Source organism: Abramis brama (genome assembly GCF_963993115.1).
Source record: "Abramis brama genome assembly, chromosome: 20".
In the NCBI taxonomy this organism is placed as follows: domain Eukaryota; kingdom Metazoa; phylum Chordata; class Actinopteri; order Cypriniformes; family Leuciscidae; genus Abramis; species Abramis brama.
This window is the reverse complement of record NC_139982.1, coordinates 661191-682196: the sequence shown is the minus strand read 5'-3', so window position 1 is coordinate 682196 and position 21006 is coordinate 661191. Positions and strand designations below refer to the sequence as shown.

At 46.9% G+C, this 21006-nt stretch overlaps 1 protein-coding gene across 14 annotated transcripts in view; it reads left to right on the top strand.

The window, feature by feature from the left end:
* insc (INSC spindle orientation adaptor protein) overlaps positions 1-20771 on the top strand; it is a 96382-nt gene extending 75611 nt beyond the window's left edge. For all 14 annotated transcript variants that reach the window (XM_084094914.1, XM_084094912.1, XM_084094921.1 and 11 more), the window contains 4 exons: positions 5950-6016; positions 6102-6257; positions 10767-10843; positions 18463-20771. In XM_084094914.1, coding sequence (XP_083951040.1) covers positions 5950-6016; positions 6102-6257; positions 10767-10843; positions 18463-18591 — 429 coding nt within the window. In that variant the 3' untranslated portion in view covers positions 18592-20771. The remainder of the gene's footprint in view (positions 1-5949; positions 6017-6101; positions 6258-10766; positions 10844-18462) is intronic.
* Positions 20772-21006: the final 235 nt, after the last annotated feature.

Genomic DNA, 21006 nt, shown 5'->3' with positions numbered 1-21006 from the left:
CTCCAAAGACCAGGTGCGCACACACACACACACACACACCTGCAGAGACCGCCAGCGCGTCGACACGCCGTACTCCAAAGACCAGGTGCACACACACACACACACACACACACACACACACACACAACTGCAGAGACCGCCAGCGCGTCGACACGTTGTACTCCAAAGACCAGGTGCACGCACACACACCTGCAGAGACCGCCAGCGCGTCGACACGCCGTACTCCAAAGACCAGGTGCGCGCACACACACACACACACCTGCAGAGACCGCCAGCGCGTCGACACGCCGTACTCCAAAGACCAGGTGCACACACACACACACACACACACACAACTGCAGAGACCGCCAGCGCGTCGACACGTTGTACTCCAAAGACCAGGTGCGCGCACACACACCTGCAGAGACCGCCAACGCGTCGACACGCCGTACTCCAAAGACCAGGTGCGCACACACACACACAAACACACCTGCAGAGACCGCCAGCGCGTCGACACGCCGTACTCCAAAGACCAGGTGCACACACACACACACACACACACACACACACCTGCAGAGACCGCCAGCGCGTCGACACGTCGTACTCCAAAGACCAGGTGCGCGCACACACACACACACACCTGCAGAGACCGCCAGCGCGTCGACACGCCGTACTCCAAAGACCAGGTGCGCGCACACACACACACACACCTGCAGAGACCGCCAGCGCGTCGACACGCCGTACTCCAAAGACCAGGTGCACACACACACACACACACACACACACCTGCAGAGACCGCCAGCGCGTCGACACGCCGTACTCCAAAGACCAGGTGCACACACACACACACACACACACACACACACACCTGCAGAGACCGCCAGCGCGTCGACACGCCATACTCCAAAGACCAGGTGCACACACACACACACACACACACACCTGCAGAGACCGCCAGCGCGTCGACACGCCGTACTCCAAAGACCAGGTGCGCACACACACACACACACCTGCAGAGACCGCCAGCGCGTCGACACGCCGTACTCCAAAGACCAGGTGTGCACACACACACCTGCAGAGACCGCCAGCGCGTCGACACGCCGTACTCCAAAGACCAGGTGCGCACACACACACACACACACACCTGCAGAGACCGCCAGCGCGTCGACACGCCGTACTCCAAAGACCAGGTGCACACACACACACACACACACACACACAACTGCAGAGACCGCCAGCGCGTCGACACGTTGTACTCCAAAGACCAGGTGCACGCACACACACCTGCAGAGACCGCCAGCGCGTCGACACGCCGTACTCCAAAGACCAGGTGCGCGCACACACACACACACACCTGCAGAGACCGCCAGCGCGTCGACACGCCGTACTCCAAAGACCAGGTGCACACACACACACACACACACACACACACACACACCTGCAGAGACCGCCAGCGCGTCGACACGCCGTACTCCAAAGACCAGGTGCGCACACACACACACAAACACACCTGCAGAGACCGCCAGCGCGTCGACACGCCGTACTCCAAAGACCAGGTGCACACACACACACACACACACACACACACACACACCTGCAGAGACCGCCAGCGCGTCGACACGCCGTACTCCAAAGACCAGGTGCGCGCACACACACACACACACCTGCAGAGACCGCCAGCGCGTCGACACGCCGTACTCCAAAGACCAGGTGCGCACACACCTGCAGAGACCGCCAGCGCGTCGACACGCCATACTCCAAAGACCAGGTGCGCGCACACACACACACACACCTGCAGAGACCGCCAGCGCGTCGACACGCCGTACTCCAAAGACCAGGTGCACACACACACACACACACACACACACACACAACTGCAGAGACCGCCAGCGCGTCGACACGTTGTACTCCAAAGACCAGGTGCGCGCACACACACCTGCAGAGACCGCCAGCGCGTCGACACGCCGTACTCCAAAGACCAGGTGCGCACACACACACACAAACACACCTGCAGAGACCGCCAGCGCGTCGACACGCCGTACTCCAAAGACCAGGTGCACACACACACACACACACACACACACCTGCAGAGACCGCCAGCGCGTCGACACGCCGTACTCCAAAGACCAGGTGCGCGCACACACACACACACACCTGCAGAGACCGCCAGCGCGTCGACACGCCGTACTCCAAAGACCAGGTGCGCGCACACACACACACACACCTGCAGAGACCGCCAGCGCGTCGACACGCCATACTCCAAAGACCAGGTGCGCGCACACACACACACACACCTGCAGAGACCGCCAGCGCGTCGACACGCCGTACTCCAAAGACCAGGTGCACACACACACACACACACACACACACCTGCAGAGACCGCCAGCGCGTCGACACGCCGTACTCCAAAGACCAGGTGCGCACACACACACTCAAACACACCTGCAGAGACCGCCAGCGCGTCGACACGCCGTACTCCAAAGACCAGGTGCACACACACACACACACACACACCTGCAGAGACCGCCAGCGCGTCGACACGCCATACTCCAAAGACCAGGTGCACACACACACACACACACACACCTGCAGAGACCGCCAGCGCGTCTACACGCCGTACTCCAAAGACCAGGTGCGCACACACCTGCAGAGACCGCCAGCGCGTCGACACGCCGTACTCCAAAGACCAGGTGCGCACACACACACACCTGCAGAGACCGCCAGCGCGTCGACACGCCGTACTCCAAAGACCAGGTGCACACACACACACACACACACACCTGCAGAGACCGCCAGCGCGTCGACACGCCGTACTCCAAAGACCAGGTGCGCACATACACACACACACACCTGCAGAGACCGCCAGCGCGTCGACACGCCGTACTCCAAAGACCAGGTGCGCGCACACACACACACACACCTGCAGAGACCGCCAGCGCGTCGACACGCCGTACTCCAAAGACCAGGTGCGCGCACACACACACACACACCTGCAGAGACCGCCAGCGCGTCGACACGCCGTACTCCAAAGACCAGGTGCGCACACACACACACCTGCAGAGACCGCCAGCGCGTCGACACGCCGTACTCCAAAGACCAGGTGCACACACACACACACACACACACACACACACACAACTGCAGAGACCGCCAGCGCGTCGACACGCCGTACTCCAAAGACCAGGTGCACACACACACACCTGCAGAGACCGCCAGCGCGTCGACACGCCGTACTCCAAAGACCAGGTGCGCACACACACACACCTGCAGAGACCGCCAGCGTGTCGACACGCCGTACTCCAAAGACCAGGTGCGCACGCACACACACACACACTTGCAGAGACCGCCAGCGCGTCGACACGCCGTACTCCAAAGACCAGGTGCACACACACACACACACACACACACACCTGCAGAGACCGCCAGCGCGTCGACACGCCGTACTCCAAAGACCAGGTGCGCACACACACACACACACACCTGCAGAGACCGCCAGCGCGTCGACACGCCGTACTCCAAAGACCAGGTGCACACACACACACACACACACCTGCAGAGACCGCGTCGACACGCCGTACTCCAAAGACCATGTGCGCGCACACACACACACACACACCTGCAGAGACCGCCAGCGCGTCGACACGCCGTACTCCAAAGACCAGGTGCGCACACACCTGCAGAGACCGCCAGCGCGTCGACACGCCGTACTCCAAAGACCAGGTGCACACACACACACACACACACCTGCAGAGACCACGTCGACACGCCGTACTCCAAAGACCAGGTGCGCGCACACACACACACACACCTGCAGAGACCGCCAGCGCGTCGACACGCCATACTCCAAAGACCAGGTGCACACACACACACACACACACACACACACAACTGCAGAGACCGCCAGCGCGTCGACACGCCGTACTCCAAAGACCAGGTGCACACACACACACACACACACACACACACACCTGCAGAGACCGCCAGCGCGTCGACACGCCGTACTCCAAAGACCAGGTGCGCACACACACACACACACACACCTGCAGAGACCGCCAGCGCGTCGACACGCCGTACTCCAAAGACCAGGTGCGCACACACACACACACACACCTGCAGAGACCGCCAGCGCGTCGACACGCCGTACTCCAAAGACCAGGTGCACACACACACACACACACACACACACACACCTGCAGAGACCGCCAGCGCGTCGACACGCCGTACTCCAAAGACCAGGTGCGCACACACACACACACACACCTGCAGAGACCGCCAGCGCGTCGACACGCCGTACTCCAAAGACCAGGTGCACACACACACACACACACACACACACACACACCTGCAGAGACCGCCAGCGCGTCGACACGCCGTACTCCAAAGACCAGGTGCGCACACACACACACACACACCTGCAGAGACCGCCAGCGCGTCGACACGCCGTACTCCAAAGACCAGGTGCACACACACACACACACACACACACACACCTGCAGAGACCGCCAGCGCGTCGACACGCCGTACTCCAAAGACCAGGTGCGCGCACACACACACACACACCTGCAGAGACCGCCAGCGCGTCGACACGCCGTACTCCAAAGACCAGGTGCGCACACACCTGCAGAGACCGCCAGCGCGTCGACACGCCGTACTCCAAAAACCAGGTGCACACACACACACACACACACAACTGCAGAGACCGCCAGCGCGTCGACACGCCGTACTCCAAAGACCAGGTGCACACACACACACACACACACACACACACACCTGCAGAGACCGCCAGCGCGTCGACACGCCGTACTCCAAAGACCAGGTGCGCACACACACACACACACACCTGCAGAGACCGCCAGCGCGTCGACACGCCGTACTCCAAAGACCAGGTGCGCGCACACACACACACACCTGCAGAGACCGCCAGCGCGTCGACACGCCGTACTCCAAAGACCAGGTGCACACACACACACACACACACACACAACTGCAGAGACCGCCAGCGCGTCGACACGCTGTACTCCAAAGACCAGGTGCACACACACACACACACCTGCAGAGACCGCCAGCGCGTCGACACGCTGTACTCCAAAGACCAGGTGCGCACGCACACACACACCTGCAGAGACCGCCAGCACGTCGACACGCCGTACTCCAAAGACCAGGTGCACACACACACACACACACACACACAACTGCAGAGACCGCCAGCGCGTCGACACGCCGTACTCCAAAGACCAGGTGCACACACACACACACACACAACTGCAGAGACCGCCAGCACGTCGACACGCCGTACTCCAAAGACCAGGTGCGCTCACACACACACACCTGCAGAGACCGCCAGCGCGTCGACACGCCGTACTCCAAAGACCAGGTGCACACACACACACACACAAGCACAATCTCGTTCCGTTAGCTGCAGTTTTAAAGCTCTGGGCCAGCAGCTGGGGTTTATTGTAGGGTTAAGCATCTGATCTTTTCTCACCCGAGCAATGTTCCTTATGTTTAATACAAACTTTAGAAACAGCATTGTATTATATGCCATTCTTAGGAAGGGTGTGTGGTTGCCAGGGAACTGTTATGCCGTTGTTAGTGTGTCTCCAGTGGTGGTTTTTCTGGATGACTGCATATAGACCCAAGTCAAAAGAGCCTCCCAAATCTCTGTGGTTTCTGGTCTTTGTTCTTGTGTAGTATTATTGTGGCAGGACTCTCTCACTGAATCATTCTGAGCCGTTCTAGTTCACCCAAAACGGCCAAAGTTGAGTTTTAAGGGATACAATTATTGACTAAAGGGGGACTTAGGGACTATATAGTTTTACTTCAGTATATTTTCCTAATGAGCAAACTACTTAAATGCACGTTATACAACACTGGTAGTCAGGAGTATATTGTACACTCACACACGTTTCCCAGTATAGTAGCAGTACTGTAAACGTAGAATCCAATAATGATATCATTCAATCCCTGCAGGTTGTGACCATCCTTGCGAATCTGTCCGTTCTGGAGCAATGCACTGCAGATGTTCTAGAGGAGAAGGGTATGTGAGCAACACACACACACACACATGCACAGATGGCGAGTGTTTTCCCGCAGCGTGTGAGAGTCACTGGATCTGTGTTCAGGAGTGGAGCAGCTGCTGGTGCTGCTTAATGAGAAGCCATCGTCCTCCAGTCCATCAGAGGGCGCCGCATGCGAGCGGGTTCAGCAGAAAGCTGCCGTCACACTGGCTCGTCTCAGCAGAGACCCGCTGGTGGCTCAGAGCGCCGTTCAGCTGCGGGGTACGAGACAACACCTGTACCTGACCACACCTGTACCTGACCACTAGACAACACCTGTACATGACCACACCTCTACCTGACCACCAGAGAACACCTGTAACTGACCACTAGACAACACCTGTACCTGACCACTAGACCATACCTCTACCTGACCACCAGACCATACCTGTACCTAACCACTAGACCATACCTGTACCTGACCACTAGACCATACCTGTACCTGACCACTAGACAACACCTGTACCTGACCACACCTCTACCTGACCACCAGACAACACCTGTAACTGACCACTAGACAACACCTGTACCTGACCACTAGACCATACCTCTACCTGACCACCAGACCATACCTGTACCTAACCACTAGACCATACCTGTACCTAACCACTAGACAACACTTGTACCTGACCACCAGACAACACCTGTTCCTGACCACTAGACCATACCTCTACCTGACCACCAGACCATACCTGTACCTAACCACTAGACAACACCTGTACCAGACCACCAGACAACACCTGTTCCTGACCACTAGACCATACTTCTACCTGACCACTAGACCATACCTGTACCTGACCACCACACAACGTCTGTACCTGACTACTATACAACACCTATACCTGACCATACCTTTACCTAACCACTAGACAACACCTGTACCTGACCACTAGACAACACCTGTACCTGACCACCACACAACGTCTGTACCTGACCACTAGACAACACCTGTACATGACCACACCTGTACCTGACCACCAGACAACACCTGTACCTGACCACTAGACAACACCTGTACCTGACCATACCTGTACCTGATCACCAGACAACACCTGTTCCTGACCACTAGACAACACCTGTACCTGACCATACCTGTACCTGACCACCAGACAACACCTGTTCCTGACCACTAGACAACACCTGTACCTGACCACTAGGCAACACCTGTACCTGACCACAGCTGTACCTGACCACTAGGCAACACCTGTACATGACCACACCTCTTCATTTATATAGCGCTTTTAACAATTTAGATTGTTTCAAAGCAGCTTTACAGAGATAAACGTATAATTTAAGGTAATTGTACAATAGAGATTGTTTTTGCTTTATAGTGGTTCTTTAGTAAAGTTATTTTTCCAGCTAAACCTGAACCTAAATTTTTCCACCTATACCTGACCAGCAGACAACACCAGTACCTGATCACAAGACAACACCTGTACCTGACCATCAGACAACACCTGTACCTGACCACAAGACAATACTTGTACCTTACCACCAGACAACACATGTACATGACCACACCTGACCACCAGACAACACCTGCACCTGACCACAAGACAACACCTGTACCTGACCAGAAGACAACACCTGTACCTGACCATCAGACAACACATGTACATGACCACACCTGACCACCAGACAACACCTGCACCTGACCACAAGACAACACCTGTACCTGACCATCAGACAACACCTGTACCTGACCACAAGACAACACTTGTACCTTACCACCAGACAACACTTGTACATGACCACACCTGACCACCAGACAACACCTGTACCTGACCATCAGACAACACCTGTACCTGACCACACCTGTACCTGACCACTAGACAACACCTGTACCTGACCACACCTGTACCTGACCACTAGACAACACCTGCACCTGACCACTAGACAACACCTGCACCTGACCACAAGACAACACCTGTACCTGACCAGAAGACAACACCTGTACCTGACCATCAGACAACACCTGTACCTGACCAGACCTGTACCTGACCATCAGACAACACCTGTACCTGACCATCAGACAACACCTGTACCTGACCAGACCTGTACCTGACCACAAGACAACACCTGTACCTGACCACAAGACAACACCTGTACCTGACCACTAGACAACACCTGCACCTGACCACAAGACAACACCTGTACCTGACCACAAGACAACACCTGCACCTGACCACAAGACAACACCTGTACCTGACCACACCTGTACCTGACCACAAGACAACACCTGTACCTGACCACTAGACAACACCTGCACCTGACCACAAGACAACACCTGCACCTGACCACAAGACAACACCTGTACATGACCACTAGATAACACCTGTACCTGACCATCAGACAACACCTGTACCTGACCAGACCTGTACCTGACCACAAGACAACACCTGTACCTGACCACACCTGTACCTGACCACAAGACAACACCTGTACCTGACCACTAGACAACACCTGCACCTGACCACAAGACAACACCTGTACCTGACCACTAGACAACACCTGCACCTGACCACAAGACAACACCTGTACATGACCACTAGATAACACCTGTACCTGACCATCAGACAACACCTGTACATGACCACACCTGTACCTGACCACCAGATAAAACCTGTACCTGACCACTAGACAACACCTGTACCTGACCACACCTGTACCTGACCACAAGACAACACCTGTACCTGACCACTAGACAACACCTGCACCTGACCACAAGACAACACCTGTACCTGACCACTAGACAACACCTGCACCTGACCACAAGACAACACCTGTACATGACCACTAGATAACACCTGTACCTGACCACCAGACAACACCTGTACATGACCACACCTGTACCTGACCACCAGATAAAACCTGTACCTGACCACTAGACAACACATGTACCTGACCATCAGACAACACCTGTACCTGACCTCACCTATACCTGACCACAAGACAACATTTGCATTTATTGATTACATTGTTGATAACAAGTGACTGTTACACAATTTATTTGATATTGAATAATTTATTCAAGAGAATGTAGTACTGTATGATGCTTCTGAAATAAAAGTCAGAAAGATGTGATGAATTGTTTTTGTAAATAGGACTCATCTTATACATCATGTACAGTCTATATGGGCCCTATTTTAACGATCTGAAATGCAAGTATCAAGTGCGAAACGCAAGTAACTTTGTGGGCGGGTCTTGGGCGCTGTTGCTATTATACCGGCGGGATAAATGACTCTTGCGCCCGACGCAAATCTAAAATGTGTTGGTCTGAAGTCTCTTCATTACTCATAGGTGTGGTTTGGACGTAACGTGAAATAAACCAATCAGAGCGACATCTCACATTCCCTTTAAGAGCAGGCGCGCTTGTTCCATGGCGGATCGCTATTATAACGGCGGATTTGCCAGACGCGCGCCAGGAGCGGTTCACAGCCGAGGAGACCGACGTTCTCGTCAGGGCCGTAAAACACAGAGAAGTGACATTGGGGATGGAGAAACACACCCAGATTAGCTTCGGTTAAACAGGCGTATAATAATTTGGGTAAATGTGTAAGCTAGATATATGCCTATTTTTTCACATCTTCATGGACACAACAATGATTTCCCTCATGTGGTAATATTGTTCCTTGTAATTATGTATGGTTTTCTAAAAATGAAAACTGCTGCGTCTGTGTGTAGATGAGAGAATCAAAGTGTGTGTGTGTTGTGCACACGCTACATTGATTATGGCCAAGCATGCGCCCTTAAAATAGCATATGAATAACATGTGCAACGTGCCACTGACTTTAGACGAGGTTTCTCCTGGTCTGTGGCGGAATTGTTTTCTAAACCTGCAAAATAGCACCAGGGAACGTTTGCGCTGGAACACGCCTCCTCTTTTCGCTGAACCGCCCCGGGGAGCACAAGTTAATTTCCTAATTTACCGATGTGCGTCTGTGGAGGGAAAAGTCCGCTGTGCGTGGGTGCAAAATAGGAATGATACATGCGTCGGTGTACAAAGTCAATTGCGCTGGGTGCAAGATAGGGCCCTATAAGTGTATTATTTAACTTTTCCCTATAGTTTAGAGTTTAAAAAAATAAAAATAAAAAAAATAAATAAATAGCAATACATATCGTATCAGCACCCAAGTATCATGATTGTATCGAATCGGGAGATAGGTGTATCGTCTCAGCCCTACTGACCACTGTCACTCACTCAACCTCAGTTTGAGACCGAGGACCGAGACTAGACACGCATCAGACACTGCACACGCTTACCTTAGGGACAAACTCTCACACAACCACATGTGTAGATCAGATTCTGTGCATGCGAGACAACTCAGTCAATAGTGCAATCAGTGAACTTATGATTTAAAGCAGCGGTGTGATATTTAGGTGTATTGGTAACACTTTACAATAAGGTTTCATTAGTTAACAATATTAATTGTTAATAAATAATGAACTAATAATGAACTCCACTTATATTGCATTTATAAATCTTTGTTAATGTTAATTTTAACTGTGAACTAACATGAACAAACAATGAACAGCTGGATTTTTATTAACTAACATTAACAAAGATTAATAAATACAGTAACAAATGTACTGCTCATGATTAGTTCATGTTAGTTAATACATTAACTAATGTTAGCTAATGAACCTTATTGTAAAGTGTTACCGGTGTATTTTTGAAGCTGGTTGGACTACACAGATTGTCAGCATTGAAACCCTTGTATTTTCCCTCAGCTGTTCCTCGTCTCATTGAGTTGTGTCGGTCGCCAGCGGAAAGGAACAACAGTGATTCAGTACTGGTGGCCTGTCTGGTAAATAAAGCTGTTGTTGTTTTTTAATGCATGTGTAAAATTGTGCTATATGAGCTAATATTCATACTGAGCAGAATGTGTTCTCTTTTGATATTTAAATATACAAGTATACTTGAGTATTCCTGCATGGACTACAGGTCATAGAGTTAAGCAGACGATCAAATTCAACTAAACACAACTATCCTTAAAGTGATAGTTCACCCAAAAATTAAAATTAACCCCAGGTTTTTCTCACCCTCAAACCATCTCAGGTGTGTTTGACATTCTTCTTTCAGACGAATAAAATCGGAGGTATATTAAAAAATGTCCTGGCTCTTCCAAGCTTTATAATGGCAGTGAATGGCCATATATTTTTTGAAGTCCACCAAAGTGCATCTATCGGTTGTTTCTGTTGTTTTTAATGTTGTTCTATCCTTTATTTTTTGCTGCTTTTAAATGTCTTATGTATCCCTGTACGGTGTCCTTGAGTGCCGAGAAAGGCGCCTTTAAATAAAATGTATTATTATTATGATTATTATTATTATTATTAAAAAATAAATATAAATGCAAGAGACAGTATACAAGACATACAATTATCACACACAATGTCATGGGATGCATGTTCATTTATAGATCAGTTTATCTATAAATTAATGCAGGAAAGTCTGTTTTAAGGGTTCTGCTGTCTTGCCTCTTTTGGGGGGATATTTCATTCCTAAGAGTGGGCTTTAAAGGGGTGGTTGATTATGATTTCCCTTTTCTAACTTTAGTTAGTGCAGGGTTCACCAATCTCGGTCCTGGAGGGCCGCTGTCCCTGCAGAGTTTAGCTCCAACCAGCTCCAACACACCTGTTTGAAAGTTTCTAGTATGCCTAGTGAGACCTTGATTAGCTGGTTCAGGTGTGTTTAATTGGGGTTGGAGCTAAACTCTGCAGGACAGCGGCCCTCCAGGACCGAGATTGGTGAACCCTGAGTTAGTGTGTAATGTTGCTGTTTGAGCATAAACAACATCTGCAAAGTTACAATGCTCAAAGTTCAAAGCAAAGGGAGATATTTGCTATTAAAAGTCCTTTTTAAGGACTACAACAAACGGCTGGTAGAGACTACACCACATTCCTCCCGGGGTTAGTGACATCACTAACCCTAACATTTACATAAACCCTGACCCTGGGAACGCGATTTATAGATTATCAAGACAGAATATTCAAATCAGTGGCTAGAAGATAACTACACATCAGCTGCATAAATTCACCAACTAACCATTCAGAAATGTCCTGTTGCTTCTACATGTTGTCACTTCTTCTTGAGTCTCTCCATCATTGTCTGACTTTTCAGTGCATGTCTTTGTGAGGTAAAAGGACACAAGCTGTTTGTGTACACACAGTTTTGTGTCTGTTCCTTAAATGCAAATGAGCTGCTGCTCTCGGCACAGGGGGCGGAGCTACAACACAATTTTTTTGGTCACCCTCAAAAAGTGACAATTTTAACATGCGATATAAAAATATCTGTGGGGTATTTTGATCTAAAACTTCACACACACACTCTGGGGACATCAGAGATGTATTTAACATCTTGTGAAAAGGGCATTATACCACCCCTTAAAAGCTTATTTGTTAAATGTAACAAATAGTTATATGTCTGATTGTCTCAGTCATTACACCAGTATGGTTTAAAAACATACATTAAAACAGATAAGAGGAATAAAATGGACTAAAATGACTAAGACAACATGTAAACCTATTAAAACTCTAATATACATATAATCATAATATATAGAGTGGTTAAAACATGTCATACGTGACAGTGTCACAATTTTAGTCGATACAGTTTTAAATATGGATATTTTTCTTACACAAACCCATCGCTGCACTTCAGAAGGCCTTTATTAACCCGCCAGAGCGTTTTTTTATGATGAACAGATGCACTTTTATCATCGATTGATGCACTTTTATGATGAACAGATGCACTTTTATCATCGATTGATGCACTTTTATGATGGACAGATGCACTTTTATGATGTACAGATGCACTTTTATGATGGACAGATGCACTTTTATCATGGACAGATGCACTTTTTATGATGGACAGATGCACTTATGATGGACAGATGCACTTTTATGATGGACAGATGCACTTTTATGATGGATAGATGCACTTTTATGATGGACATATGCACTTTTATGATGGACAGATGCACTTTTATGATGGACAAATGCACTTTTATGATGGACAGATCAGAGCATGTGAGCGGAGTGGAGCGGGAGCGAGCGGGGAGCGCGAGCGGGCGGGTCTTAGACTGAGCGCAGAGCGGCATTTTTAAAAGGACGGAGCGTCGCTCTATTTCCCGCTCCAATTTCGCTCCAATTTCGCTCCGCTCACCACGAGTCTGAAGCATGCTCAGTCAAGCCTGATCCAGAATCCATCTGTCTTTCACTGTCATCAACAGACTATTTTCATTCAAAACTCGGCTCAATAATGGAGCTCAAAAAGCACTTCAAAAAAGAAAACGAGAAATCATACAGGTGTACTATTAAAAAACTAACTAACAGTGACAATGTGGTACAAGAAAACGAATGTGGAGACATCGTTTCAGTAAGTAAAGGTTCCTTTTGGAATCTAAAAAGGCACATTTCCCGAAAGCATGAAAGTGTGCTACGTGAACACGCTGGGAAGGAAGCCAAAGCTTCCAAAGAAGGAAGACACGCTCATGCCACATGCTCTGGAAGAGATGGAAGCCAAACTGCGAGACCTACTGCAAAATGGTGATGGGCTCGTTCTGTCAGCGGACATTTGGACCAGTAGAAGAGGGCACAGCTTCCTTGGCATCGTGGCCAGTTTCATTGATGGGACGTTCCGGGGGCACACGGTTTTGTTGGGCTGTGAGCACATACAAGGGCACCACACCGCAGATCGTATTTATCAAAAGTATGAAAGTGTACTGAAATATTGGAACGTGCAACGACGTGTGATTCGTGTCGTCACTGACAGTGGCAGCAACATGATCAAGGCGTTTAACCTCCTCCCTGGCACTGAAGAGGAGGCGGAGGGTGAAGTGACCACGGATGCCAGCAGCAGCGCTGAACATGAAGAGGAGGATGAGGAACCACCGGCGCCCTCGCAAGTCCATGTGGAAGTGATAACAACTAATGTAGACACTATGATAAATCAGTACTTTACTGTGTCAAATTTACATCTGAGATGCCCCATTCACATGCTTCAGCTGGCGATCAAAGATAACGTTAACGAGCACGACAACATTAATAGGCTGTTAGTGAAAGTCGGCAAGCTGGTGAAAAGTGTACGCAAGAGCACCCTGAACACAGAGGAAACAGACCAATTAGGGGACCCACTCGATGGAGCAGCCAGCTTCGGATGATTCAGTCGGTCATCCGGCTGTTCCAAAAAGACCCGTTATGGCAAAACAAACTCAAGTCTAATGTTGCTAACATCACCCTGAATCAAGTACGCCAGCTGACGCACCTTGTCAGTGTGCTGACACCTCTGGCAGACCTCACAGAAAAAATGCAGAGGGAGCTGGGGAACCTGGGGATGATCCTCCCTGCTGTCACAGAAATAAAATCCCTGCTCACCGATGACACTCACGCTGCACTTCCAATGGGAATCGCTGCTTTTGCAGAAACATTGGCAAACAACGTGTCAACTCGCTATGGAATATACTATACTGATAAACATCTCATTTTAGCATCAGTGTTAGATCCCCGTTTCAAGACAGAATGGATAATCCGAGATGAGTCTGTATGCAACAAACTCGGGGAGATCCGTGACCTCCTCATAAAAGAAGCGGAGGAAATTAATGCTCCCAGTGGGACACCCGAGACCGACACACCACCCGCCGCTGACCTGAATCCCGAGCCTGAACCAAAAAGAGCTCGCCTCTTCGGGTCATACTTCAACGAGCAGCAACGCATTACCGGAGACGCCAAAGGTGAAGTTGAAAATTACCTCTCATCCCCGAGACAGAACCCGGACGCAGATGTCATTCGATTTTGGAAAGAAAACTCAACGTCTTTTCCCCGCCTGTCTAAAGTGGCTCGCATTGTGTTCAGCATCCCAAGCGGGTCTGCGAGCGCAGAGAGGGTTTTCTCCGCTGCTGGCTTGCTCTCAAGAAACCACCGCATGAGTCTGAAGCCTCAGACATTGTCCAAACTTGTGTTCTTGAAGGTGAACTCAAAAGAACTGTAGATAAGGAAAGCAATTCATTTTTTTATTTTTTTTTTAAGTTTGACAACAAAGCCAATTTAAATTGAAATCCACGTGCACTCTGCGCAAAAGTTCAGTTAAGAATTTTGGCCTAATAGTTCATTTTAAAACTTTGATGTAGGCCTATAGCCTGTATATTTTTATTTATATAATTAGGCCCATTAATTCGTTTAATTTTACAGCAGTTTTTTTGTACAATTGATATAAGCCAATTTAAATTTTAATCCTGCGTGCTGCGCAAAAGTTAGGGTTATAAGAATGTTGGCCTAATAGTTAATTTACTTTTAAAACGTTTATGTATATTTTTGTTTATATAATTTTTATTTATATTATTAGGCCCATTTATTCGTTTAATTTTACAGGAATTTTTGTGACTAATTTGTCATTTGTAATTTGAAATAAAACATTTCTATTTGAAAAATGTTGTTGTTGTTGCTCATTAGTTCTTTAGGAGGTAAGGCTGTGGTCTAAGCTAAAAGTCATATATAGATTTTTTTCTTTTTTGGAGCGAGCGGGGGGCGATTTGAGTGGAGCGCGAAGCAAACTGCGTTGAGCGCTGAGCGATAATGAGCGGAGCGGCCTGATGTAGCTTTGAGCGGGGGAGCGGAGGGGTGAACAGTTCCGTGAGTGATGAGCGGAGATTCTCACCGCTCCACTCCGCTCACATGCTCTGGTACAGATGCACTTTTATGATGTACAGATGCACTTTTATGATGGATAGATGCACTTTTATGACTGACAGATGCACTTTTATGATGGATAGATGCACTTTTATGATGGATAGATGCACTTTTATGACTGACAGATGCACTTTTATGATGGATAGATGCACTTTTATGATGGACAGATGCACTTTTATGATGGACAGATGCACTTTTATGATGGACAGATGCACTTTTATGATGGACAGATGCACTTTTATGATGGATAGATGCACATTTATGATGGACAGATGCATTTTTTATGATGGACAGATGCACTTTTTATGATGGACAGATGCACTTTTATGATGGATAGATGCACTTTTATGATGGATAGATGCACATTTATGATGGACAGATGCACTTTTTATGATGGATAGATGCACTTTTATGATGGATAGATGCACTTTTATGATGGATAGATGCACTTTTATGACTGACAGATGTACTTTTATGATGGACAGATGCACTTTTATGATGGACAGATGGACAGATGCACTTTTATGATGGATAGATGCACATTTATGATGGACAGATGCACTTTTTATGATGGACAGATGCACTTTTTATGATGGACAGATGCACTTTTATGATGGATAGATGCACTTTTATGATGGATAGATGCACTTTTATGATGGATAGATGCACATTTATGATGGACAGATGCACTTTTATGATGGACAGATGCACTTTTATGATGGACAGATGCACATTTATGATGGACAGATGCACTTTTATGATGGACAGATGCACTTTTATGATGGACAGATGCACTTTTATGATGGATAGATGCACTTTATGATGGATAGATGCACAGATGCACTTTTATGATGGACAGATGCACTTTTATGATGGACAGATGCACTTTTATGATGGATAGATGCACTTTATGATGGATAGATGCACAGATGCACTTTTATGATGGACAGATGCACTTTTATCATGGACATGCATTTTTATGATGGACAGATGCAGTTTTATGTTTGGTTAGATGCACATTTATGATGGACAGATGCACTTTTTATGATGGATAGATGCATTTTTATGCTGGACAGATGCACTTTTATGATGGATAGATGCACTTTTATGATGGACAGATGCACTTTTATGATGGATAGATGCAGTTTTATGTTTGGTTAGATGCACTTTTATGATGGACAGATGCACTTTTATCATGACATGCATTTTTATGATGGATAGATGCACTTTTTATGCTGGAGAGATGCAGTTTTATGTTTGGTTAGATGCACTTTTATGATGGACAGATGCACTTTTATCATGACATGCACTTTTATGATGGACAGATGCACTTTTATGATGGACAGATGCACTTTTATGATGGACAGATGCACTTTTTATGATGGACAGATGCACTTTTATGATGGATAGATGCACTTTTATGATGGATAGATGCACTTTTATGATGGATAGATGCACATTTATGATGGACAGATGCACTTTTATGATGGACAGATGCACTTTTATGATGGATAGATGCACTTTTATGATGGACAGATGCACTTTATGATGGATAGATGCACAGATGCACTTTTATGATGGACAGATGCACTTTTATGATGGACAGATGCACTTTTATGATGGATAGATGCACTTTATGATGGATAGATGCACAGATGCACTTTTATGATGGACAGATGCACTTTTATCATGGACATGCATTTTTATGATGGACAGATGCAGTTTTATGTTTGGTTAGATGCACATTTATGATGGACAGATGCACTTTTTATGATGGATAGATGCATTTTTATGCTGGACAGATGCACTTTTATGATGGATAGATGCACTTTTATGATGGACAGATGCACTTTTATGATGGATAGATGCAGTTTTATGTTTGGTTAGATGCACTTTTATGATGGACAGATGCACTTTTATCATGACATGCATTTTTATGATGGATAGATGCACTTTTTATGCTGGAGAGATGCAGTTTTATGTTTGGTTAGATGCACTTTTATGATGGACAGATGCACTTTTATCATGACATGCACTTTTATGATGGATAGATGCACTTTTATGATGGACAGATGCACTTTTATCATGACATGCACTTTTATGATGGATAGATGCACTTTTATGATGGACAGATGCACTTTTATCATGACATGCATTTTTATGATGGATAGATGCACTTTTTATGCTGGAGAGATGCAGTTTTATGTTTTGTTAGATGCACTTTTATGTTTGGTTAGATGCACTTTTATGATGGACAGATGCACTTTTATGATGGACAGATGCAGTTTTATGTTTGGTTAGATGCACTTTTATGATGGATAGATGCACTTTTATGATGGACAGATGCACTTTTATCATGACATGCATTTTTATGATGGACAGATGCACTTTTATGATGGACAGATGCACTTTTATGATGGACAGATGCACTTTTATGGACTTAAAGCTCGGAAGAGCCAGGACATTTTTTAATATAACTCATTTGTCTGAAAGAAAAGGATGACTTCAGGGTGAGTAAATCATGGGCTAATTTTAATTTTGGGTTAAACTATCCTATTAAAATTAATATTTTCATGTAAACTGTACTGCTTTAATATGTATGTAGAAAGATACATTTCATAATTTTGACATTTCTTAGTGCCCATAATATTAGTTTTTTCAAAGCTATAAAAGTGCACTTTCTGTTTGAGTGTAAGTGTAGAGTGTGTGTTGATGACCTTTGACCCCTGACCCCTGCCAGGCTGCACTGAGAAGGCTCGCGTCTGAGTGTCCGGACAGCATCGGGGTCTCGGACCATCAGCAGCTGATCAAGCCCAGACTGGTGGACTCGTTCCTGCTGTGTTCCAACATGGAGGAAAGCTTCGTCTGAATCACAACAACCTGTGACTTTCTCTCAAAGTATTTATTTGTTACGAAAGAACCAGCTTGGCTGAGCTGTACGTCTATATTCAACCTCCAGCCGTCTGGAAGAACATTAACATCAATCATGCATGACTGACATTTACTGACTGATGTAAAAAGCATTATTACAAGGATTTAGAAAAATGTAAAGTATCAACTAAGTTTAAACTCATATTCAGCTGCAGTTGTGCTTGAAGAGTCAAACAGACATTCAGATTTATCATGTGTATATTTCCTATTCAGATTAATGTAAATTGATGTTTGATACCACAGCCTATATAGTGCTGAAAATTAGCATGTCCTGAATAAAGCAAAACTCTATTGTGTCTGTGCTGAATGCTACTGTCGACGGACATGCCGAATGACGGTGTAAAACCTCTCTCTGACAGTAGGTGGCGCTAATGGAGCAGCAGAAATAGAGCTGTTTCCCTGGTGACCGCTGTAAACACAGCAGCGCTGCGCTCATAAACTACTTCATTAGGGCCTGTTCACATATCGCGTCTTTTGCGCGCTCAAGTTCGTTATTTCAAATGTAGTGCGGTATGCGACGCGCTCGTTTTTTCCAAGCGCGTCCGCGCCGCATCGAGATAAAAACATCTCAACTTTTCAGAATGCCGCAAGCGCACCGTAGGTCACGTGACAAGAACCACGCTTAGCGTTTTCTACGCGTTTTTAGGAGCGATATGTGAACGGCGCCTTAGGGGCCGATCACACCTGACGCGTTTTTTGCAGTGAGAGGCGCCTATTTTCAGTTGGTTTCCTATGGCAGCGAGCGTTCTGCGCGCTGTTTATGCGCCTCGCGTTTTTGAAGTTGAAAAAAAAGCAACTCCGAGCGGGAAAAGCGCCCGACGTCATCGCGTTTTTTTCCACTGTCCAATCAAATGAAGTGAGAGGCGGGCCTTCCGTTGGAGTGATGAAAGCTAGTTGCTTGAACGCCAGGAGAGTGCAATGATAGAGGATAAACTTGTGGTGCTCTCGCGGGTTACCAGGAGCTTAACGACTTCACGAACCGTAACTACCACAATGTTAACAGAAAGTAAATAAAGGTAATAAAAGGCTGATTTGACGTTTACCAGCACAGCTGTTTCATTGGTTGCCTAGAAACATAAAAAAACGCAGCGCACTGCTCGTTCTGTGTAATGTAAAGTGCTGTGCACCTGTCAGGTGTGATCGGCCCCTTAGGCAGTACACGGAGGGAAGAGGACTAAAGAAAGTACCATTGTGTGTATAATATGTGTGTGCGTATGTATAATATATGTGTGCATGTTTAATGTGTGTGCGTGTGTGAGTATATAATGTGTGTGAGTGTGATGGGTCGGGTTAGTGTGTGTGTGTGTGTTAGAGCATTTAACATTGTGCATGTTTCTGTGATTTTTATGACAAGTTATCGGTTTTATAGTCTTGTCCATTCATTTCCCATGGGTTCAAAAAGACCCCGAACATCCTGAGTGTGTCTTTTACAACATAAAGCCAGATATTTAATTTTTATTGAATTTTATTTTTAAATTTACAGTCATCCTTCAGCCGCTCTATTAGAAACACTGGACTGTTGCTTTATTTTTTCATTTAATGTGGGGGTACAATAACGCAAGGTATATTAGATGTATACATAACATTATTTTAATGGCTATAATTCATTATAAGCATGGTCTTCATAGAAAGTGTTACCATAAATGCCAATATCTAACCATTTATGCTGGGTTTCCAAAACTGTATAAGAAACACACAATTACATGAATGAACAGTGCAGGGTGGGGACAAAATAAAATAGTGTTTGAAGAAAATGAGTGGAGTTGCTGAGAGGGTTAAGATAAAAGGAACATTTGAATAGATTTATGGGTTAACTAAAAATAAGATTTTTAAAAAGGTTTGGGTTAGTGAAAAAATGGTTTGTGAGATGTTTTTATAAGTGGAGGAGGAGCTGATCCAGCTCTGGCTTTCAGACTGCAGTTCCACAGTCCAGGAGCTGGTCTCTAAAACTAAAGATCTAGGGGTCTGTAACTCTGCAGTGAATACCCCTGAGCCACACTGATGCTGCTCCGCTCATCACAGTTTAAAGGTGGCTTCCTTTCTCAAGCAAACATAGCAACTTAATTATATTTAAATTCTCCCCACATGCACCTTGACATTTACAGTTCATTGATTAAGACGCCCTACTGTACACACATGAAAATATGATAAAATCATTTTTGTATTAAATGTTTTTGTATTCAGCCTTTCATTTACATCATCGTTAACCAGATCATTCAGGGCTTAGTAGATATCAGAAGACTTTGTTTGTTTAATCTTGGACTTCTGCCCCCACACACACACCCACACACCCACACCCACACACCCACCCACCCACCCACACACACACCCACCCACCCACACACACACCCAC